Source organism: Phyllobates terribilis, unplaced genomic scaffold (genome assembly GCF_046119375.1).
Source record: "Phyllobates terribilis strain yellow unplaced genomic scaffold, ASM4611937v1 Scaffold_5__5_contigs__length_657084704, whole genome shotgun sequence".
In the NCBI taxonomy this organism is placed as follows: Eukaryota; Metazoa; Chordata; class Amphibia; order Anura; family Dendrobatidae; genus Phyllobates; species Phyllobates terribilis.
The window spans coordinates 630731518-630756171 of NW_027362765.1; the positions used below are offsets into that span (position 1 = coordinate 630731518).

The window sequence follows — 24654 nt, forward strand, 5'->3', positions numbered from 1 at the left end:
AGGGCCCGCTCAGCGCAGTTCAGGAGCCTGCTCGCAGCGAGTCATTCTCCCCTGCCTGATCCTCAGCATGAGCGGTCACCTCAAGCCACTGTACACGCTGATGCAGAAATGTCGCACAGATGAATTACGCCATTGGACACTGGATTATTTCAACTTTGGACAGGTGAGGGATATTGTTTTTTTATTTTTGGTTTGTTTACAGGGGACAATGTCTTCAGGGAATTAGGTGTAAAGGTGAGTATAATGTGTTTTATTCTTATTTTACACTTGTTGGAAACAGCAGGGGCAGAATACTACTCTCAACATTGTCCCTTGCTTGTGCCGATCGCAGCACAAGCATGGGACAATGATGAGAGATTCTTTAAGCACCTGGCGCTAACTGTACCACTGATGCCCAAGCGCCAGTACGTGTGATTCTGATGTGGCAGATGGTTGTTACACATATGCCACACAAGTACACACGGACACTGTTATGCACACGCCCGGACTGACTGGCGTGTGCGGGAGAAGTGGTTCCACTGGACCATGGACCGGAGAGTGCCTGGAGGGGCGTGACTAAGTATCTGGCCGATCCGACCAAGGTGGCACGACGGCATACGACGCCAGTGCACCAGGGAGAAACCGGGCAGAGGGACCAGGTGCTACTCCAGGTCAAACTCCGGACACGGGGGTTGACCCACACTGGGATTACTGGAACAGGCAGGTTAGGCTGGCACAGACTGGTGGATGTAAGCAAACACTGCAGGTATGCAGATGGGTGGATACAGGAGAGTATGCAGGCAGGGAGGTACTGGCCGAAAGGACGGGCTGGAGCACAGAAAGGTTAAGACCCAGTTCTGGGTCACAGAACCGCAGATGCGGTAGACAACCACAGCAGAGAGGGAACGCCCGAAGCGGTGGGCAAGAACAGAGCAGGACGGGGCTGCAGGAGCAGCGGGCAGAAGCAGGGCAGGACAGGACTGCCGGAGCAGCGGGCAGAAGCAGGGCAGGACAGGACTGCCGGAGCAGCGGGCAGAAGCAGGGCAGGACAGGACTGCCGGAGCAGCGGGCAGAAGCAGGGCAGGACAGGACTGCCGGAGCAGCGGGCAGAAGCAGGGCAGGACAGGACTGCCGGAGCAGCGAGCAGAAGCAGGGCAGGACAGGACTGCCGGAGCAGTGAGCAAAAGGGTCAGAACGGAGCAAGGCTGCCGGAGCAGTGAGCAAAAGGGTCAGAGCGGAGCAAGGCTGCCGGAGCAGTGAGCAAGGAGTCAGAGCAGGACGGACAGGGCTCTGTTCACACGGAACAGACAGGAAGGGAAAGGCAGAGCCAGATACCCACAGGGTATTTGCAGTGAAGTAGCAAGTGGACCACAAACTCACAAACGGGAGTACAGAGACAACAAGCAGGAGTTAGGTACGAGTTCAGACTCTGCAGAAAAAGGAAAGGAACGGACATAGAGGCAAAACAGGTAAAGGATAGGAGAGAGTTCAGACTGGAACTGAGTGTACGGAAGAGACCGACACTGCAGCGGGATACAGGAGCGGGTCTGGGAATACGGCCCCCAGAGAGGCGGGACGAACAGGCAAGGAGCGTGTTCAGACAGGACAGACAAGATACAGGAGCGGGTCTAGGTAATCGGCCCCTAGAAGGCGGGAGGAACAGGCTAGGAGCGAGTTCAGACTCTGCAGAAAGATGCAGAAAACAGACAGAGGGAAAAGGGAGACAAGGTTAAAGTAGAAACGAGGCACAGACAACAGGGAACAGAGGAACGGGAACAGATACCGCAAGGCAGGAACACAAACAGGACTCTGTTCAGACGGGAACAGATACCGCAAGGCAGGAACACAAACAGGACTCTGTTCAGACAGGAACAGATACCACAAGGCAGGGACACAAACAGGACTCTGTTCAGACGGGAACAGATACCGCAAGGCACAGACAGGCAGATCTAGGAATAAGGCCCCTAGAAGGCGAAAGAACAGGCAAGAAGCGTGTTCACAAGAACAGACCACAGTTAAGACACAGAACTGGAAAACAGGCAGGAAAACAGGATAGGACCTGGCATGTCAGAGACTAAAAGCCGACTGACAGGACACAATGCTCAGGCGCCATCTTGAGGAAGAAGGTGGTATAAATACCCAAAGATGGACAGCAATAGGCTGAAGGTGCAACAGGGGCGTGTCCGCAGCAGGTACAAGAAACAGGAAGTTCAGCGGGCGTCGCCCTATGCAGCCAAAACAGACAAACAGACAGCAAGGAGGGAAGCCAGAGAGACATTCTGGACTGGAGATCAAGTGCGCACTCTTGCACAGTGGGAGATGGACCACCATGCAAGGACGCCGCCAGGTATGTTACAGACACATATCTCCGTTACTGGTTTTTCCAGTACCGGAAATATCAGGACGCGTGAAAGATGCCTTAGTAAATGTCTGAGCATGACATTTACACATTGTAAATATGGCAGTCACATACCATAGGAATCGGAGGTAAGTGTCCAACCATATCTCCTATACTGTGCTGCCTCAGCTGTGAAGTAGGTGCACCGCCTGGGCTGTCCAGTTCACAGCTGGGGGAGTTAGGCACCATTTTATTGTAGTCTAGAGCAGTGCTGTGAATTATAATTTCTCCCGTTACCGCTCACAGTGTTCAGCGGTAAGTATCAGGATGGCAAGCACAGGTCTGGCAGCCAGGCTTCTAGGCTGTTCTCACCCCAGTAAGAACTCACTTCTGCAGGGCTGCACTAAGCAGTGAGGACAAAGCTGTGGCAGTGACATCTTCCAGCAGTGAGAACAGCTTAGTAGCTTGGTATTTGAAGTACATTATCAGGCTGCCTGACCTTTGCTCATTGCCACTGCTACCGCAGTGTTCAGAGCACAGCAGATAAGATGAATGATAACGCTGCTGAGCTCTGAACAATAACTCAACTGTGCTATGTAAAAAAAAGCCTCATTCAGACATCTCTGATGCAGGCACATCTGAATGAGGCTTTACTGCTGTGTCTCCAAAGTGCATCAGACCAGATGACTGTCACTGGCCATTGAGCGCTGCACATTCAACTTCAATGTACAGAGTACAGTAACCAGCAACAAAGTTCTCTCTCCTGATGAACTGTGCAGACACAGCAGTGAAGCCTCATTCAGATATGCCTGATTCATGGACGTCTGAATGAGCCTTACCCTGTTGTAGCACAGCTGAGCCAGTGTTCAGAGAACAGTAGCGTAATGATTTCCCTGCTGTGAACACTATAGTGTATTGCAATACACTATATACTCCATGTACAGTGGCTTGCGAAAGTATTAACCCCCACTCACCCTTGGCTTTTTATCTATTCTGTTACATTACAAGCTGTGTTTAAATATTTTTGTAATCAGATATGTGTGTGAGGCATCAGCACTAAATAGTTTCAGTTGGTGAAGTGAGAAAAATCTAGGCATAAATTTAATTTATAGAATCAAATACCTACGAATTGGCATGTGCATATATCTCACCCCTTTTGCTATGAAGCCCCTAAAAGTTTCTAGTGCAAGCAATTACCTTCATAAGTCACATGCTTAGTGAAAGGAAGTCCACCTGTGCACACCTGTTCTGAAAGGCCACAGAGGCTGCAACACCATTAAGCAAGAAGCACCACTAACCAAACAACACCATGCAGACGAAGAAGATCTCCAAACAAGTCAGGGACAGAGTTGTTAAGAAGTGCAAGTCAGGGTGGGGTTATAAAAAAAACAAAAAAAAAAATTCCAATCTCTGATGATCCCCCAGAGCACCATCAAATCCATTATTATCAGATGGAAAGAACCACAACAAACCTGCCAAGAGAGGGCCGCCCACCAAAACTCTAAGCCGGGCAAGGAGGGTATTAAAGCAATTGTCCACTACTATTCAAAATAGCTCAATGTGTTTTTCTAATAAAAAGAAGCTTCTTTCTAATTACTGCCCTCTGCTGTTTTTGCCTGTGAGTGGCGCTATCACTGGCCGCTCACCAGGGACCATGCTTGCCTAATGGCACCTTCCTAGGCTAAAAATAGCAGCTCACAGCTGCCACATAAGTTACATGACTGGAAATGCTAATAAAGATTGGGTGAATGAGATTAGTTGACACCTAGCTCTTGTTTGGTGATGACAAGGTATCACTGATCACCAAACCTAATTACAGTAAAGAGTTAAATAAACACACACACACAGAGTAAACACTTTATTTGAAATATAAGACACATTCTTTAATAATTTAAATTAACCAATATACTCACCCCAGTTGTGACGGCAATCCAAAAAGCAATGTCCCACCAAATAACTTTATTAAGCTCCAAAAAGCATTCATTGATGTACAAAAACCGCATCAAAAACCGCACGGTTTTTCTACAGCGTTTTTCCTGCCAAGGAGATGCAGAAACACTGCTGAAATTTCTGCTTCAAATACTGAACGTGCACACATACCCAAAGTTGTCAAATACTTTGATTGCTAAGATTTTCTCAACAGAAAGGTAAAATTTAGACAAACAAACAAAAAAATTAATTCTGCTCTATAGCCACTACTATGTCCAGTTCAACATGAAAAATTTGATGAAAGGTCCTCTTTAACCCCTTTATGACAGCTCTATTTTCCATTTTTTCCCTCCCTTTCTTCAAAGAGCCATAACATTTGTATTTCTCCTTCCACATAACCGTATGAGTGCTTGTTTTTTGAAGGACGAGTTGTACTTTGGAATACACACCATTCATTTTATCATGTGATGCACTGGAAAGGTGCAAAAATTCAAAGTGCATTGAAATTGCAAAAAAAAAAAAATGCAATTCCACTATTTTGATTTTATTTACCATTATGATTCTCCAGGTCAGTATGATTATGCAGATACAAAGCAAGCACAGTTCAGAAATTTGTAAAACTTAAAAAAAAAAAAACAAACAAAAAAAAAACACAAAAATCAAAAATTGTCGCCATTTTCTAAGACCAGAAACATTTTACATTTTTTTGAATAAAGGGCTGTTTACTGTGAGGGCTTAGTTTTGATCCCTGAACTGACGTTTTAACTGATACCATTTTGGGGTAGATACAAATGTTTTGATTGCCTCTTATTGCATTTGAGTAATGTTACGGAGGCCAAAAAATGTATTCTGGTGTTCAGATTTTTTCTTTCATTATGCCGTTTACCGATCGGATTAATTTACTTTATATTCTGATAGTTCAGACTTTTCTGGACACGGACATAGGGCACTTAAAGCTGCAATCGTCTGATCACTTATACTTTACATCAGCTCCCATGAATGCCGGCTAAATGCTGTCTTTCACAGGAGTATCGTAATGACAGGCATGGGGGTCTTCAGCAGACCCCCGGCTGTCATAGTAACCCATCGTCTCTCCATGATTGCAGGGAATGATGCACTTTTCCCTGCCGATGCATGTTACATGCTGCTGTCAGAGATTAACAGCATTTTCGCTCCGCTCCACCCATGCCTGTTAATGGCACATGATGGCTGATTAACTCAGCCAGGAAAGATGCGAGCCCGCATCAAAAGCAGGGACACGACATATGCCATAACGGGATGTCATATGTCGTGTAGGGGTTAATGAAAATTGCCATTATAAAAACCAAAATTTGTGTCAGTCTGCAAACTTGTGCTCATAAGGGTTGTGTTAAATGAAATGAGGAAAATCAGCAGATGCAATAAAAACCCATAAGGGTTTTTATTGTATTTCCACCAAAGAAACACATGTAATCCGCACATGACTTTATCAATAAAGTTTTATCAAAGCTAAGTAACAGGCAGTATCCAAAACAAAGCAGCTTTATTTAAAACATGACATGCCAAAAAGAGACAAAAGTGCATGTAATAAAACACAAGTAACATAAGAAGTGCAGAAAACTTACCATGGTGGTTGGTTTATTTGCCAATTTTCTTTTGCAGGTTTAAACGACAAAAATAAAAAATGACAATAATAAAATACAATGCAGGGAGGTGCCCTGATGTGAATACGCTTAAAAGCAGCTACAAAAGTTATAAAACTGGCACAAAATGGGCATTTTGAAAGGGTTAAATGACTTTGGGCCACAGATTTCGCACTGCAGACACACAGTGATGGCCCACATTAAAGTCAGGTCACTCCAGCCCGGTTCCAATGTGTTCTGGGCATCAAAGTGGGCAAATAGACAATTTTCATTCATTCGAATAAGTGCTGCTTTTAAGTGGATGCAGTGTATTTTATTATTGTCGGTAAAACTGTAAAAAATATATATATTGCTGAATAAGAAATCAAATTCAACATGGTAGAAGATCTGCAGCATCAAACACATGGCAGCAATGCGCCAATTAATGGTTTATTCTATTACTGATGCTATACAGGAGCAAAGAAGAAATAATATTATTTAGTAACATACCGCACAAAGACAACACATTGTATGTACCTCAGAACACCGAAAAGCAGGTAGCTCGGCCAAAAATAAGGCCTTAGATAGCTACCGCCCTGAAAAATACCCGCTTTAACCCCAAGGCAAAAACCTGCTGAGCCCTGAAGGGGTTAATACAACCCTCAGCCGCTGCTACCCCTTCAAGGGAAGAATCAGGGAGAGACCAGCTAAAACATCCCAAGTGATTGACAAAAGGTCCTGTGGCCATTAGGGCCGCTGTGCATGAGAGTACACCTCACAGCTGCTGCAGAACCTCCCTAACAGGCGGCACGTTAGTAAATCAAGCCGCTCAGCCTTATCAAGAAGGCAACGTGCCCAGGTACAACATACCCTAGAACTGCTGCAGACCATGCTGACGGATAATGGCTTCCTCTACTCAAAGAGGTTCTGCAGCAGCTGTAGTGAGCATTTCAATCACACCCCGGCACCTGCGGCCTTGCGTTTCTATATCTTGAGGTGCCAACAATGCCTGCAGACGACGTAGTGGGCATTCTGTGTATGCCAGGTACAGAGCCGAGCTGCCCACGCGTGTACCCCCGGTCACCGGCGATCGCATCACTTCCTTCCATGTAGGGGCATGTCACTTTCTCCAGAGACACTCTCTTCCCCCTCACATACCTCTCCAGACTCTGGGCTCCTCCTTCAAGGGGCCGTCCATCTCTCTCTTCCTGATTTTTGCAGGCAAAGTAAGAAAGCAAAAGCCACCGAGAACCAAGAAAGTCCTGAGGACAGGCGGCCAGGACTGGCGGAGACGGGGAGTGGGTGTCAACATGGCGCTGGTTACCCTGCAGCTTTCTTCTCTAGAGGACGTGGCCGGCCCCACACCTGTCCAGGTAATACCAGGGCGAGTGTCAATACCTGGCGTCATATCGCATGCATGTGTCTATACATGTCACGGGGTTCCTGGGGTGGAAGTGTATGAGGGGCTAGATATGTAATATACTGCATATATAACTATACTATATACGTGTGTGTAATACAGGTAATAGGGTACTGGGGGTGTGTATGAGGGGCTAGATATGTAATATACTGCATATATAACTATACTATATACGTGTGTGAAATACAGGTAATAGGGTTCTGGGGGTGTGTATGAGGGGCTAGATATGTAAAAAACTGCATATATAACGCTACTATATACGTGTGTATAATGCAGGTAATAGGGTACTGGGGGTGTGTATGAGGGGCTAGATATGTAATATACTGCATATATAACTATACTATATACGTGTGTGTAATACAGGTAATAGGGTTCTGGGGGTGTGTATGAGGGGCTAGATATGTAAAAAACTGCATATATAACGCTACTATATACGTGTGTATAATGCAGGTAATAGGGTACTGGGGGTGTGTATGAGGGGCTAGATATGTAATATACTGCATATATAACTATACTATATACGTGTGTGTGTGTGTAATACAGGTAATAGGGTACTGGGGGTGTGTATGAGGGGCTAGATATGTAATATACTGCATATATAACTATACTATATACGTGTGTGTAATACAGGTAATAGGGTACTGGGGGTGTGTATGAGGGGCTAGATATGTAATATACTGCATATATAACGCTACTATATACGTGTGTATAATACAGGTAATAGGGTACTGGGGGTGTGTATGAGGGGCTAGATATGTAATATACTGCATATATAACTATACTATATACGTGTGTGTGTGTGTGTGTGTGTGTGTGTAATACAGGTAATAGGGTACTGGGGGTGTGTATGAGGGACTAGATATGTAATATACTGCATATATAACTATACTATATACGTGTGTGTAATACAGGTAATAGGGTTCTGGGGGTGTGTATGAGGGGCTAGATATGTAATATACTGCATATATAACTATACTATATACGTGTGTGTAATACAGGTAATAGGGTTCTGGGGGTGTGTATGAGGGGCTAGATATGTAATATACTGCATATATAACGCTACTATATACGTGTGTATAATACAGGTAATAGGGTACTGGGGGTGTGTATGAGGGGCTAGATATGTAATACACTGCATATATAACTATACTATATACGTGTGTGTAATACAGGTAATAGGGTTCTGGGGGTGTGTATGAGGGGCTAGATATGTAATATACTGCATATATAACTATACTATATACGTGTGTGTGTGTGTGTGTGTGTGTAATACAGGTAATAGGGTACTGGGGTGTGTATGAGGGGCTAGATATGTAATACACTGCATATATAACTATACTATATACGTGTGTGTGTGTGTGTGTGTGTAATACAGGTAATAGGGTACTGGGGGTGTATATGAGGGGCTAGATATGTAATATACTGCATATATAACTATACTATATACGTGTGTGTGTGTGTGTGTAATACAGGTAATAGGGTACTGGGGGTGTATATGAGGGGCTAGATATGTAATATACTGCATATATAACTATACTATATACGTGTGTGTAATACAGGTAATAGGGTTCTGGGGGTGTGTATGAGGGGCTAGATATGTAATATACTGCATATATAACTATACTATATACGTGTGTGTAATACTGGTAATAGGGTTCTGGGGGTGTGTATGAGGGGCTAGATATGTAATATACTGCATATATAACTATACTATATACATGTGTGTGTGTGTGTGTGTGTAATACAGGTAATAGGGTACTGGGGGTGTGTATGAGGGGCTAGATATGTAATATACTGCATATATAACTATACTATATACGTGTGTGTGTGTGTGTGTGTGTGTGTGTGTGTGTGTGTGTGTAATACAGGTAATAGGGTACTGGGGGTGTGTATGAGGGGCTAGATATGTAATATACTGCATATATAACTATACTATATACATGTGTGCGTGTGTAATACAGGTAATAGGGTACTGGGGTGTGTATGAGGGGCTAGATATGTAATATACTGCATATATAACGCTACTACAGTTATATGAAAAAGTTTGGGCACCCCTATTAATCTTAAGCTTAATGTTTTATAAAAATTGGTGTTTTTGCAACAGCTATTTCAGTTTGATATATGTAATAACTGTTGGACACAGTAATGTTTCTGCCTTGAAATGAGGTTTATTGTACTAACAGAAAATGTGCAATCTGCATTCAAACAAAATTTGACAGGTGCATAAGTATGGGCACCTCACCAGAAAAGTGACATTAATATTTAGTAGATCCTCCTTTTGCAAAAATATCAGCCTCTAGTCGCTTCCTGTAGCTTTTAATGAGTTCCTGGATCCTGGATGAAGGTATTTTTGACCATTCCTCTTTACAAAACAATTCCAGTTCAGTTAAGTTTGATGGTCGCTGAGCATGGACAGCCCTCTTCAAATGATCCCACAGATGTTCAATGATATTCAGGTCTGGGGACTGGGATGGCCATTCCAGAACATTGTAATTGTTCCTCTACATGAATGCCCGAGTAGGTTTGGAGCGGTGTTTTGGATCATTGTCTTGCTGAAAGATCCATCCCCTGCGTAACTTCAACTTTGTCACTGATTCTTGAACATTATTGTCAAGAATCTGCTGATACTGAGTGGAATCCATGCGTCCCTCAACTTTATCAAGATTCCCGGTGCCGGCATTGGCCACACAGCCCCAAAGCATGATGGAACCTCCACCAAATTTTACTGTGGGTAGCAAGTGTTTTTCTTGGAATGCTGTGTTTTTTTGCCGCCATGCATAACGCCTTTTTGTATGACCAAACAACTCAATCTTGGTTTCATCAGTCCACAGGACCTTCTTCCAAAAAGAAATTGGCTTCTCCAAATGTGCTTTTGCATACCTCAGCCGACTCGGTTTGTGGCTTGCTTGCAGAAACGGCTTCTTTCGCATCACTCTCCCATACAGCTTCTCCTTGTGCAAAGTGCGTTGTATAGTTGACCGATGCACAGTGACACCATCTGCAGCAAGTTGATGCTGCAGCTCTCTGGAGGTGGTCTGAGGATTGTCCTTGACTGATCTCACCATTCTTCTTCTCTGCTTTCTGATGTTTTTCTTGGCCTGCCACTTCTGGCCTTAACAAGAACTGTCCCTGTGTTCTTCCATTTCCTTACTATGTTCCTCACAGTGGAAACTGACAGGTTAAATCTCTGAGACAGCTTTTTGTATCCTTCCCCTGAACAACTATGTTGAATAATCTTTGTTTTCAGATCATTTAACAGTTGTTTTGAGGAGCCCATGATGCCACTCTTCAGAGGAGATTCAAACAGGAGAACAACTTGCAAGTGGCCACTTTAAGTAGCTTTTCTCATGATTGCATACACCTGGCTATGAAGTTCAAAGCTCAATGAGGTTACAAAACCAAAAAAAGTGCTTTAGTACGTCAGTAAAAAGTAGGTAGGAGTATTTAAAAGAAGAAAATGATAAGGGTGCCCATACTTATGCATCTGTCAAATTTTGTTTGAATGCAGATTGCACATTTTCTGTTAGTACAATAAACCTCATTTCAAGGCAGAAACATTACTGTGTCCAACAGTTATTACATATATCAAACTGAAATAGCTGTTGCAAAAACACCAAATTTTATAAAACATTAAGCTTAAGATTAATAGGGGTGCCCAAACTTTTTCATATAACTGTATATACGTGTGTGTGTGTAATACAGGTAATGGGGTACTGGGGGTGTGTATGAGGGGCTAGATATGTAAAAAACTGCATATATAACTATACTATATACGTGTGTAATCCAGGTAATAGGGTACTGGGGGTGTGTATGAGGGGCTAGATATGTAATATACTGCATATATAACTATACTATATACGTGTGTGTGTGTAATGGGGTACTGGGGGTGTGTATGAGGGGCTAGATATGTAATACACTGCATATATAACTATACTATATACGTGTGTGTAATACAGGTAATAGGGTACTGGGGGTGTGTATGAGGGGCTAGATATGTAATATACTGGATATATAATGCAACTATATATGTGTGTGTGTATATATAATACAGGTAACAGGGTACTGGGGGTGTATATGAGGGGCTAGATATGTAATATGCTGCATATATAACTATACTATATACAGTTATATGAAGAAGTTTGGGCACCCCTATTAATCTTAAGCTTATTGTTTTATAAAAATTGGTGTTTTTGCAACAGCTATTTCAGTTTGATATATGTAATAACTGTTGGACACAGTAATGTTTCTGCCTTGAAATGAGGTTTATTGTACTAACAGAAAATGTGCAATCTGCATTCAAACAAAATTTGACAGGTGCATAAGTATGGGCACCTCACCAGAAAAGTGACATTAATATTTAGTAGATCCTCCTTTTGCAAAAATAACAGCCTCTAGTCGCTTCCTGTAGCTTTTAATGAGTTCCTGGATCCTGGATGAAGGTATTTTTGACCATTCCTCTTTACAAAACAATTCCAGTTCATTTAAGTTTGATGGTCGCCGAGCATGGACAGCCCTCTTCAAATGATCCCACAGATGGTCAATGATATTCAGGTCTGGGGACTGGGATGGCCATTCCAGAACATTGTAATTGTTCCTCTGCATGAATGCCTGAGTAGATTTGGAGCGGTGTTTTGGATCATTGTCTTACTGAAAGATCCATTCCCTGCGTAACTTCAACTTTATCACTGATTCTTGAACATTATTGTCAAGAATCTGCTTTTACTGAGTGGAATCCATGCGTCCCTCAACTTTAACAAGATTCCCGGTGCCGGCATTGGCCACACAGCCCCAAAGCATGATGGGACCTCCACCAAATTTTACTGTGGGTAGCAAGTGTTTTTCTTGGAATGCTGTGTTTTTTTGCCGCCATGCATAACGCCTTTTTTGTATGACCTAACAACTCAATCTTGGTTTCATCAGTCCACAGGACCTTCTTCCAAAAAGAAATTGGCTTCCCCAAATGTGCTTTTGCATACCTCAGCCGACTCTGTTTGTGGAGTGCTTGCAGAAACGGCTTCTTTCGCATCACTCTCCCATACAGCTTCTCCTTGTGCAAAGTGCGTTGTATAGTTGACCGATGCACAGTGACACCATCTGCAGCAAGTTGATGCTGCAGCTCTCTGGAGGTGGTCTAAGGATTGTCCTTGACTGATCTCACCTTTCTTCTTCTCTGCCTTTCTGATGTTTTTCTTGGCCTGCCACTTCTGGCCTTAACAAGAACTGTCCCTGTGTTCTTCCATTTCCTTACTATGTTCCTCACAGTGGAAACTGACAGGTTAAATCTCTGAGACTGCCTTTTGTATCCTTCCCCTGAACAACTATGTTGAATAATCTTTGTTTTCAGATCATTTGACAGTTGTTTTGAGGAGCCCATGATGCCACTCTTCAGAGAAGATTCAAACAGGAGAACAACTTGCAAGTGGCCACTTTAAGTAGCTTTTCTCATGATTGCATACACCTGGCTATGAAGTTCAAAGCTCAATGAGGTTACAAAACCAAAAAAAGTGCTTTAGTAAGTCAGTAAAAAGTAGGTAGGAGTATTTAAAACAAGAAAATGAGAAAATGATAAGGGTGCCCATACTTATGCACCTGACAAATTTTGTTTGAATGCAGATTGCACATTTTCTGTTAGTACAATAAACCTCATTTCAAGGCAGAAACATTACTGTGTCCAACAGTTATTATATATATCAAACTGAAATAGCTGTTGCAAAAACACAAATTTTTATAAAACATTAAGCTTAAGATTAATAGGGGTGCCCAAACTTTTTCATATAACTCTCTCTGTGTGTGTGTGTGTGTGTGTGTGTGTGTGTGTGTGTGTGTGTGTGTGTGTGTAATACAGGTAATAGGGTACTGGGGTGTGTATGAGGGGCTAGATATGTAATATACTGCATATATAACTATACTATATACGTGTGTAATACAGGTAATAGGGTTCTGGGGGTGTGTATGAGGGGCTAGATATGTAATATACTGCATATATAACTATACTATATACATGTGTGTGTAATTCAGGTAATGGGGTACTGGGGTGTGTATGAGGGGCTAGATATGTAAAAAACTGCATATATAACTATACTATATACATGTGTGTGTAATACAGGTAATAGGGTACTGGGGTGTGTATGAGGGGCTAGATATGTAATATACTGCATATATAACTATACTATATACAGTGCTGGCCAAAAGTATTGGCACCCCTGCAATTCTGTCAGATAATACTCAGTTTCTTCCTGAAAATGATTGCAATCACAAATTCTTTGGTATTATTTTCTTCATTTAAGTTGCTTGCAAGGAAAAAACACAAAAGAGAATGAAGCAAAAATCAGATCATTGATCATTTCACACAACTCCAAAAAACGGCCGGACAAAAGTATTGGCACCCTCAGCCTAATACTTGGTTGCACAACCTTTAGCCAAAATAACTGGGAACAACGGCTTCCGGTAACCATCAATGAGTTTCTTACAATGCTCTGCTGGAATTGTAGACCATTCTTCTTTGGCAAACTGCTCCAGGTCCCTGATATTTGAAGGGTGCCTTCTCCAAACTGCCATTTTGAGATCTCTCCACAGGTGTTCTATGGGATTCTGGTCTGGACTCATTGCTGGCCACCTTAGAAGTCTCCAGTGCTTTCTCTCAAACCATTTTATAGTGCTTTTGGAAGTGTGTTTTGGGTCATTGTCCTGCTGGAAGAGCCATGACCTCTGAGGGAGACCCAGCTTTCTCAACTGGGCCCTACATTATGCTGCAAAATTTGTTGGTAGTCTTCAGACTTCATAATGCCATACACACGGTCAAGTAGTCCAGTGCCAGAGGCAGCAAAGCAACCCCAAAACATCAGGGAACCTCCGCCATGTTTGACTGTAGGAACCGTGCTCTTTTCTTTGAATGCCTCTTTTTTTTTCCTGTACACTCTATGTTGATGCTTTTTCCCAAAAAGCTCGACTTTTGTCTCATCTGACCAGAGAACATTCTTCCAAAACGTTTTAGGCTTTCTCAGGTAAGTTTTGGCAAACTCCAGCATGTCTTTTTTATGTCTCGGGGTAAGAAGTGGGATCTTCCTGGGTATCCTACCACAGAGGTCCCCAACCGCCGGTCCGCGGACCAGGACCGGGCCGTTGGGGTTTTTCAGCCGGTCCGCGGGGAGAGGGGGCCCCTCCAGCCTCCAGCAGGGCCGCCATTAGGGCATGACTGCCCTGACTCCAGTATGGGGCCCGGCCGGTAGGAGCCCCCTCGGAGCCCCCCTCTTGTGCGTCTCTCTCCTCATGGGGCCCCCGGCCGCATGCTAAGCGCCGGGTCCGGGACATCTTAGCGCTGCGCTGCTGCGGCAGCACCTTCATGATTCCCCTGACTTCCGGTCATGTGACGGCGCCGTCACATGGCCGGAAGTCAGGAGAACCTGGTGTCAGCGATTTGGACGAGCGCCAGGATTCTGCAGGGATCGCATGGGGGTAAGTATAACAAGTTTTATTTTTTTTTAAATACAATTAACTAGGAGTGGGGGGAATGGGAGATGCACATGGGGGGAGGGGAGAGATGAGAGATGCACATGGGGGAGGGGAGAGATGAGAGATCCACATGGGGGGGAGGGGAGAGATGAGAGATGCACATGGGGGAGGGGAGAGATGAGAGATCCACATGGGGGGGAGGGGAGAGATGAGAGATGCACATGGGGGAGGGGAGAGATGAGAGATCCACATGGGGGGAGGGGAGAGATGAGAGATGCACATGGGAGGGAGGGGAGAGATGAGAGATGCACGGGGGGGTGAGAGATGCACGAGGGGGATGAGAGATGCACGGGGGGTGGATGAGAGATGCACGGGGGGTGGATGAGAGATGCACGGGGGGTGGATGAGAGATGCACGGGGGGGTGAGAGATGCACGGGGGGTGGGTGAGAGATGCACGGGGGGTGGATGAGAGATGCACGGGGGGTGGATGAGAGATGCACGGGGGGGTGAGAGATGCACGGGGGGGTGAGAGATGCACGGGGGGGATGAGAGATGCACGGGGGGTGGATGAGAGATGCACGGAGGGGGATGAGAGATGCACGGGGGTGAGCTGCACATGGGGGGGTTATGTTTACATAACTTTGTTGCCTTATGAAGGGCGGGGGGGGCCCCCAAAAATTTCTTGCACAGGGGCCCACTACAGTCTGTGTCCGCCCCTGGGATGAAGTAAATGCAGCTGTCAGGACAGCTGCCCTGTCCTGCTGCAGGGCGTGATGGGGCCTCAGTGATGCGGCTCCTGGCACAGCACATTATGTGGGGCTCCTGGCATAGCTCCTGGCGGGGACCTGGTCTACACTATATGATAAGTATGCACTAAACTCCAAATCCCTCCATTACCCCGCCCCCATATGACCAAAGCCCCGCCCACCCCACCCCCTCCTTGCTGGGCCATGGAAAAATGATCTTGCTTCAAGCCGGTCCCTGGTGCAAAAAAGGTTGGGGACCACTGTCCTACCATACAGTCCCTTTTCATTCAGACGTCGACGGATAGTACGGGTTGACACTGTTGTACCCTCGGACTGCAGGGCAGCTTGAACTTGTTTGGATGTTAGTCGAGGGTCTTTATCCACCATCCGCACAATCTTGCGTTGAAATCTCTAAATTTTTCTTTTCCGGCCACATCTAGGGAGGTTAGCCACAGTGCCATGGGCTTTAAACTTCTTGATGACACTGCGCACGGAAGACACAGGAACATTCAGGTCTTTGGAGATGGACTTGTAGCCTTGAGATTGCTCATGCTTCCTCACAATTTGGTTTCTCAAGTCCTCAGACAGTTCTTTGGTCTTCTTTCTTTTCTCCATGCTCAATGTGGTACACACAAGGACACAGGACAGAGGTTGAGTCAACTTTAATCCATGTTAACTGGCTGCAAGTGTGATTTAGTTATTGCCAACACCTGTTAGGTGCCACAGGTAAGTTACAGGTGCTGTTAATTACACCAATTAGAGAAGCATCACATGATTTTTCAAACAGTGCCAATACTTTTGTCCACCCCCTTTTTTAGGTTTGGTGTGGAATTATATCCAATTTGGCTTTAGGACAATTCTTTTTGTGTTTTTTCATTGAAGACAAATTAAATGAAGATAATAATACCAACAAATTTGTGATTGCAATCATTTTCAGGAAGAAACTGAGTATTATCTGACAGAAGTGCAGGGGTGCCAATACTTTTGGCCAGCACTGTACGTGTGTGTGTGTGTGTGTGTGTGTGTGTGTGTGTGTGTGTGTGTGTAATCCAGGTAATAGGGTACTGGGGGTGTGTATGAGGGGCTAGATATGATAAAAACTGCATATATAACGCTACTATATACGTGTGTATATATATAATACAGGTAATAGGGTACTGGGGGTGTGTATGAGGGGCTAGATATGTAATATACTGCATATATAACGCTACTATATACGTGTGTGTATATATAATACAGGGTACTGGGGGTGTGTATGAGGGGCTAGATATGTAATATACTGCATATATAACGCTACTATATACGTGTGTATATATATATAATACAGGTAACAGGTTACTGGGGGTGTATATGAGGGGCTAGATATGTAATGTACTGGATATATAATGCTATTATATACGTGTGTGTATATATAATACAGGGTACTGGGGGTGTGTATGAGGGGCTAGATATGTAATATACTGGATATATAACGCTATTATATACGTGTGTGTATATATAATACAGGGTACTGGGGGTGTGTATGAGGTGTTAGACATGTAATATACTGGATATATAACGCTACTATATACGTGTATATATATATATTATACAGTACAGACCAAAAGTTTGGACACATCTCATTTAAAGATTTTTCTGTATTTTCATGACTTTGAAAATTGTACGTTCTCACTGAAGGCATCAAAACTATGAATTAACACATGTGGAATTATATACTTAACAAAAAAGTGTGAAACAACAGAAAATATGTCTTATATTCTAGGTTCTTCAAAGTAGCCACCTTTTGCTTTGTTGACTGCTTTGCACACTCTTGGCATTCTCTTGATGAGCTTCAAGAGGTAGTCACCGGAAATGGTCTTCCAACAATCTTGAAGGAGTTCCCAGAGATGCTTAGCTCTTGTTGGCCCTTTTGCCTTCACTCTGCGGTCCAGCTCACCCCAAACCATCTCGATTGGGTTCAGGTCTGGTGACTGTGGAGGCCAGGTCATCTGGCGTAGCACCTCATCACTCTCCTTCTTGGTCAGATAGCCCTTACACAGCCTGGAGGTGTGTTTGGGGTCATTGTCCTGTTGAAAAATAAATGATGGTCCAACTAAATGCAAACCGGATGGAATAGCATGCCGCTGCAAGATGCTGTTGTAGCCATGCTGGTTCAGTATGCCTTCAATTTTGAATAAATCCCCAACAGTGTCACCAGCAAAGCACCCCCACACCATCACACCTCCTCCTCCATGCTTCACGGTGGGAACCAGGCATGTAGAGTCCATCCGTTCACCTTTTCTGCGTCGCACAAAGACACGGTGGTTGGAACCAAAGATCTCAAATTTGGACTCATCAGACCAAAGCACAGATTTCCACTGGTCTAAAGTCCATTCCTTGTGTTCTTTAGCCCAAACAAGTCTCTTCTGCTTGTTGCCTGTCCTTAGCAGAGGTTTCCTAGCAGCTATTTTACCATGAAGGCCTGCTGCACAAAGTCTCCTCTTAACAGTTGTTGAAGAGATGTGTCTGCTGCTAGAACTCTCTGTGGCATTGACCTGGTCTCTAATCTGAGCTGCTGTTAACCTGCGATTTCTGAGGCTGGTGACTTGGATAAACTTATCCTCAGAAGCAGAGGTGACTCTTGGTCTTCCTTTCCTGGGGCGGTCCTCATGTGAGCCAGTTTCTTTGTAGTGCTTGATGGTTTTTGCAACTGCTCTTGGGGACACTTTCAAAGTTTGCCCAATTTTTCGCACTGACTGACCATCATTTCTTAAAGTAATGATGGCCACTTGTTTTTCTTTACTTAGCTGCTTTTTTCTTGCCATAATACAAATTCTAACAGTCTATTCAGTAGGACTATCAGCTGTGTATCCACCTGACTTCTGCACAATACAACTGATGGTCCCAACCCCATTTATAAGGCAAGAAATCCCACTTATTAAACCTGACAGGGCACACCTGTGAAGTGAAAACCATTTCCGGTGACTACCTCTTGAAGCTCATCAAGAGAATGCCAAGAGTGTGCAAAGCAGTCAACAAAGCAAAAGGTGGCTACTTTGAAGAATCTAGAATATAAGACATATTTTCAGTTGTTTCACACTTTTTTGTTAAGTATATAATTCCACATGTGTTAATTCATAGTTTTGATGCCTTCAGTGTGAATGTATAATTTTCATAGTCATGAAAATACAGAAAAATCTTTAAATGAGAAGGTGTGTCCAAACTTTTGGTCTGTACTGTGTGTATAGACTATATATATATATATATATATATATATATATATATATATATATATATATATATATATATATATATATATATATATATATATATATATATATACATACATACATACATACATACATACATATATATATATATATATATATATATATATATATATATATATATATATATATATATATATATATATATATATATATATATACATACATACATACAGGTAACAGGGTACTAGGGGTGTATATGAGGGGCTAGATATGTAATATACTGGATATACAGTACAGACCAAAAGTTTGAGTTTCACTTTTTATATTGAAGAACTGAAATAAATTAAAATATTATCAAAAGTTAATTTATCGAGAAGCACCTGTGTGTGTGTGTGTATAGTATATACAGCTCTGGCAAACATTAACTCCTTAAGGACCAGAGCATTTTCCGTTTTTGTTTTTTCGTTTTTTGCTCCCCTTGTTCCTAGAGCCATAGCGTTTTTAATTTTTGGTCAATATGGCCATGTGAGGACTTATTTTTTTCGGGGACGAGTTGTACTTTTCAACGCCATTACTAGTTTTACCATATCGTGTACGGTAAAATTGCAAAAAAAAGTGCAATACCACAGTTGTTTTTTATTTATTTTTTTTACCACGTTCACTGAATGCTAAAACTGACCTGCCATTCTTATTCTCAAGGTCATTACGAGTTCGCAGACACCAAACATGTATAGGTTCTTTTATATTTAATGGTGAAAAAAAATTCCAAAATTTGTTAAAAAAAAAAAATAGCGCCATTTTCTAAGACCTGTAGCGTCTCCGTTTTTCGGGATCTGGGGCTGGGTGAGGGCTTATTTTTTTGTGCGCCGGGCTGACGTTTTTATTGATAACATTTTGGGGTAGATACGATGTTTTGATCGCCCGTTATTCCATTTTATTGCAATTTTGCGGCGACCAAAAAACTTAATTCTGGCGTTTAGAATTTTTTTCTCATTACGCCGTTTACCGTTCGGATTAATTCTTTTTTTAGATTGATAGATCGGGCGATTCTGAACGCGGCGATACCAAATATGTGTATGTAGGTTTTTTTTTTATATATTTTATTTTGAATGGGGCGAAAGGGGGGTGATTTAAACTTTTATATTTAATTTTTTTTATATTTTTAAAAACGCTTTTTTTTTCACTTTTTGCTTGCTTCAATAGTCTCCATAGGATACTAGAAGCAGTTACTATCCGATCGCCTCTGCTACATACAGATGATCAGCAGATCCCCTGCATATAGCAGAATTGGTCCTGTGCTATGAGTGCCGACCACTAGGTGGCGCTCATAGCGACCAGCTCATGACAACCACAGGCGTCTGCTGCCGACCCTGGGTTGTCATGCCCACCCATCGGTGACCCGCGATCACGTGATGGGGTCGCCGATGGGCGGGGCTTAGGACACGCTTCCCGGAAGTGCACGTTAAATGCCGCTGTCGGAGATTGACAGCGGCATTTAACATGTTAACAGCCGCGGGTGGATCGCGATTCCACCCGCGGCTGTTGCGGGCACATGTCAGCTGTAAGAATCAGCTGACATGTGCTCGGTTCAGTGCGGGCTCAGTGCAGCAGCCCTCACTGAACTGGGGGATTGCAACTTGTGCGTACTAAGACGTCATGGGTTGCAAAATTTTCATTTTCTCAAATTTTTCTCTTTTATAAGTATATTTTTCAGTAAAATGTGCATTGTTGTTTTATTCTATAAACTACTGACAACATGTCTCCGAAATTCAAAGCTAAAAATGTTGTATTTATTTGCAGCAAATGAGAAGTCGTCAAAATAATAAAAAAGAAACAGTGCTTTCAGACCTCAAATAATGCAAAGAAAACAAGTTCTTATTCATTTAGAAACAACAATACTCATGTTTTAACTCAGGAAGAGTTCAGAAATCAATATTTGGTGGAATAACCATAATTTTTAATCACAGCTTTCATGGGTCTTGGCATGCTTTCCACCAGTCTTTCACGCTACTTTTGGGTGACCTTATGCCACTCCTGGCACAAAAATGTAAGCAGTTCTTCTTTTATTGATGGCTTGTGACTATCCATCTTCCTTTTGATTACATTCCAGAGGTTTTGAATGGGGTCTGGAGATTGGGCTGGCCATGACAGGGTCTTGATGTGGTGCTCCTTCATCCACACATTGATTGACCTAGCTGTGTGGCATGGGGCATTGTCCTGCTGGAAAAAACAGTCCTCGGAGTTGAGGAACATTGCCTGAGCAGAAGGAAGCAAGTGTTTGTGGCGCCCAGCTGTGCTTGGAGCCACAGACCCTAGAGGGGTGTATTAACGGATTCCTCCACAAGAGGCCCCCACAGCGCACACACACATCCACCTTCCCCCTCAGACCACTAGAGTGAGCCTGTTAGGGATATAAATAGGGAAGGTGGAGCTAGGCAGGGAGGGGATTCAGCAGTTCCTCTGGAGAGTTCAGCAAGTACAAACCTGAATACTGAGTTGAGCTCAGTCTAGTCTGGAGTCTATCGAGAGGTCAGCCTGCAGTGGAGCCTAGTCCAGACGCAGTTGTAGCTCAGTTAGAGCTCAAGGTATACCGGCGCCTTAAGATCGGTGAAGCACGGCAAGCTGCCGCTAGTGTGAGTAGCCTAGTGAGGGCCTGAGCGTGGCCGAAGGCGAGTGGAAAGTGAGTAGCAGAGGAGCTTACCCAGCTCACCCCGAAACATATACCGGACACCGGGTCCAAGCTTACCGGGATCTCTACGACCCAGTAAGGCATAACCGGAATCCCTGGAGAACTACAGGTCCCAAGTTCACCAGAGAGCTGATACGTAACAGAGCCAGGAGACACATAGGCCCCGTAAGCTGGGAGCGTGTACTCCAAGAGAAGGCCCTACCACAACGTCAGCCGGTGCAGGGCAGAGATAAAGTTAGGCCTAGCTTCAGGCAGGTCAGAAACTTACTACGCAGAGGCAAGAAGCAGGAGACCCTACACCCGCTCATTGGGGAGGATCCTGATATGCACCCTTCACCATACAGTGCTCCGGGATGTGCCTGAACTACCACCAGTAAAAGGTACTGAAGTGTCTACCGTGTCTGTCCCCTTTCTTGCTCTGACCCGGCTGGGTCTCGCCTGTCCTGCATCCCCCTCTCCGTGCGCTGCCCTGAGGCCTAGCTCCACCTGTGGGTAGCTATACCATCGAGCTGCCTTATCACCGGCCTCAGTGGACTGCCGCAGCGCTGGTGATTCTCACCAGAAACCACAGGTGGCGTCACGAACTTCCATAAAATTAGCAAACCAATCCACCCTTTCACAAGCTGACCCCAGGGTACGGGCCCGGGAGCCGACCAATGCGACATCCCCAAGGCCAGGCAAAGGCCCGGGTACCGAGTCGTCCCCATCCCCCTGGGCGAGTCATGTTTTTCAAGGATAACCTTGTATGCGGCTTGATTCATACATCCTTCACATAGATTAACCTGCCCAATTTCAGCCTTGCTGAAGCATCTAACGCGCCCCCTGGGCCATGGGATACTCGGTAGCCGAGCCGGTCTTTGCTAGGGGAGATGTCAGAGTGGCGGTGACCCGATCCGTGACCGTCAATAAAAGGGGATTTATAGTTAAAGGGGAATAAAGGTTTTTATAGTTTAATGTTCATGACGCCACCTGTGGTATGCCGCTATATGGAGCCGCCGCTGCGGTGCAGATCCTCTGGAGCTGATGGTGACGCAGCAGAGTTGGTTCAGCTCTCCACAGGTAGAGCTAAGCTCCAGGGCAGTGTAGATAGTGATGTTATAGATGTTGCTGTGCAGGGGATGGCGCAGATAATAATTCCAGGACACAGTGGGGTGCAGTCTTCAGATTTACTCACAGTTGTTGAACTCCAGGCTACCAGTACCAAAGTAACCTCCCACGTCGTCCTGCGTTCACCAAGGAAGGGGTTCAGCAATCTCTCAAGTAACTCAGGAGTACTTAAATGGGACCCCGTTCTATGTGCCTTCCTCGGTCGTCTTCCTGCACTGGCTCTCACCCTTCAGCCCTGCGCCTCACAATCAGTGTCCCAAGCCGGTAGCCTCGGATCTTGTCGGGCGACCTGCAGTTCCCTGGACCCTCTGTGGCCACCTTTTCGGTGATATAATTGTGGTGGTTGGCAGCTGCACCTTGCAAGTACAGCAGCCCCCGGTTATCTAGCTAAGCCTTGTAGTTCTTACACTAGTTTAGGGGCCGGTCCCCTCTGCGGCCTGATCCCTCCATGTTCCTGCAGATTCGGGCGCATGGGTGGCTTCCTGCATTCACCGTGCCCCTGGGATCCCCTCTGTCTCTGGAGCCTTCCCTCTGCTCCCGTCCTCTCTCACTCTCTGACTAGGCCCTCTCTCCTCTCTCTCTCCTCTCAACTCCTGCTCCAAGCACTGGAGCCAGGAGCCTGGACCTCCTCCACTGCTCTCCTGAGCAGGACTGGCTGCTTCTAGATGGTTCCATTCCTTCTTATGCTCCTGAAGTGCTCCCCTAAACTACTTCCACCCACACCCACTGCATGCTTCCACCCTCCAGCTAGGGACCAGGGACTGTGCTCTCCCTTAGGAGCAATCTCGCCCTTCCCTCTGAAGTGGAGTGTAATGGATGCAAGTGTGTGGGTCCTGGGCAGTACTCCATCCTTACCTGAGAGTGGGATACCACACCTCTGGATGAGATGCAGTACCTCTGTGGCGGCTGAACCCGCAGGGGCACCACACATCCCCAGATCATCACCGATCCTCCACCAAATTTCACAGTGGGTGCAAGACACTTTGGCTTGTATGCCTCTCCAGGTCTCTTTCTAACCATTAGACGACCAGGTGCTGGGCAAAGCTGAAAATTAGACTCATAAGAGAAGATTACGTTACTCCAGTCCTCTATGGTCCAATTCTTATGGTCTTTGGCAAACTTCAGCCTGGCTGTCCTTTGCTTCTCATTGATGAAAGGCTTTTTTTCTAGCTTTACATGACTTGAGGCCTGCCTCTAGGAGCCTGTTACGAACTGTTCTTGCCGTGCACTTCACCCCAGCTGCCATTTGCCATTCCTTTTGTAGGTCACTTGATGTCCTCCTGCGGTTGCTGAGTGACATTCGAATAAGATGACTGTCATCCCGGTCAGTGGAGAGTCTCTTTCGCCCTCTGCCGATCTGTACTTTGTTGTCCCCAATGTCTGCTGCTTGACCTTGTTGTAATGGACTGCTGTCTTCGAAATTTTAAGGATGGAGGCTACATGACGCTCACTGTTTCCCTCTGCTAGTAAAGCCAGAATTGAGCCCTTCTTTTCCTCACTCACACTCAAAACTTAACTTTTAACCATGCCAAAGGAGTTGAAAAGAAATTTTTTCATTCAAATTACTTTTGGGCTATTCCTAGCACTTGTTTTGCCATCCAGCTTGTCCTTTTGCAAGAGGATTGTGAAGACCACAGCAGTGTTACTTATACTTTCCCACCTTACGTAAGATTTGGTTCAGGTGATCACCTAATCAGAAGCACATTAAGTAGAATGAGGTATACTTTGGTTGGAATTCAACTGACACTGGAATGGAATGGCTGTCAGACATGTAGGCATGGTGATTTTTAGAAAACTGTGCAGTGGTCTCTTAATTTCTGCCAGAGCTGTATATCTATAATATAACCAGGGATGTGTCCTTCTGTCCGAAGCCTCTATATACTTCACATGTAGGGGAGGAGGAGTGTGGCGCCGGAGATATCATTATGTGTAGGCACATACCGCGATCTCCGGCGCCAGTGAGGACATACCCTGATCTTCAGAGAGGCCAGAGGAGGAAAGTGGCGCCAGAGTCCGCGCCTGTGCATAGCGCAGACAATAAAAATAAAATGGCGCCGGAATCAGCGCTGCAAAGTTGTCTTTAACAAAATGGCGCCGGAGATCGCGCTGACTATGGCGCCACACTTCTCCGGCCTTTCTGAAGATCAGTGTCTTCAACAAAATGGCGCCGGATAGCGCGGTAT

The 24654-nt window shown here is 44.6% G+C and overlaps 1 protein-coding gene across 1 annotated transcript in view; it reads left to right on the forward strand.

Moving 5' to 3' along the window:
* Positions 1-7005: 7005 nt before the first annotated feature.
* The window catches only part of SSH3 (slingshot protein phosphatase 3), a 158696-nt gene continuing 141047 nt past the window's right edge, over positions 7006-24654 (forward strand). The window contains exon 1 of the mRNA XM_073686147.1: positions 7006-7220. Coding sequence (XP_073542248.1) covers positions 7158-7220 — 63 coding nt within the window. The 5' untranslated portion in view covers positions 7006-7157. The remainder of the gene's footprint in view (positions 7221-24654) is intronic.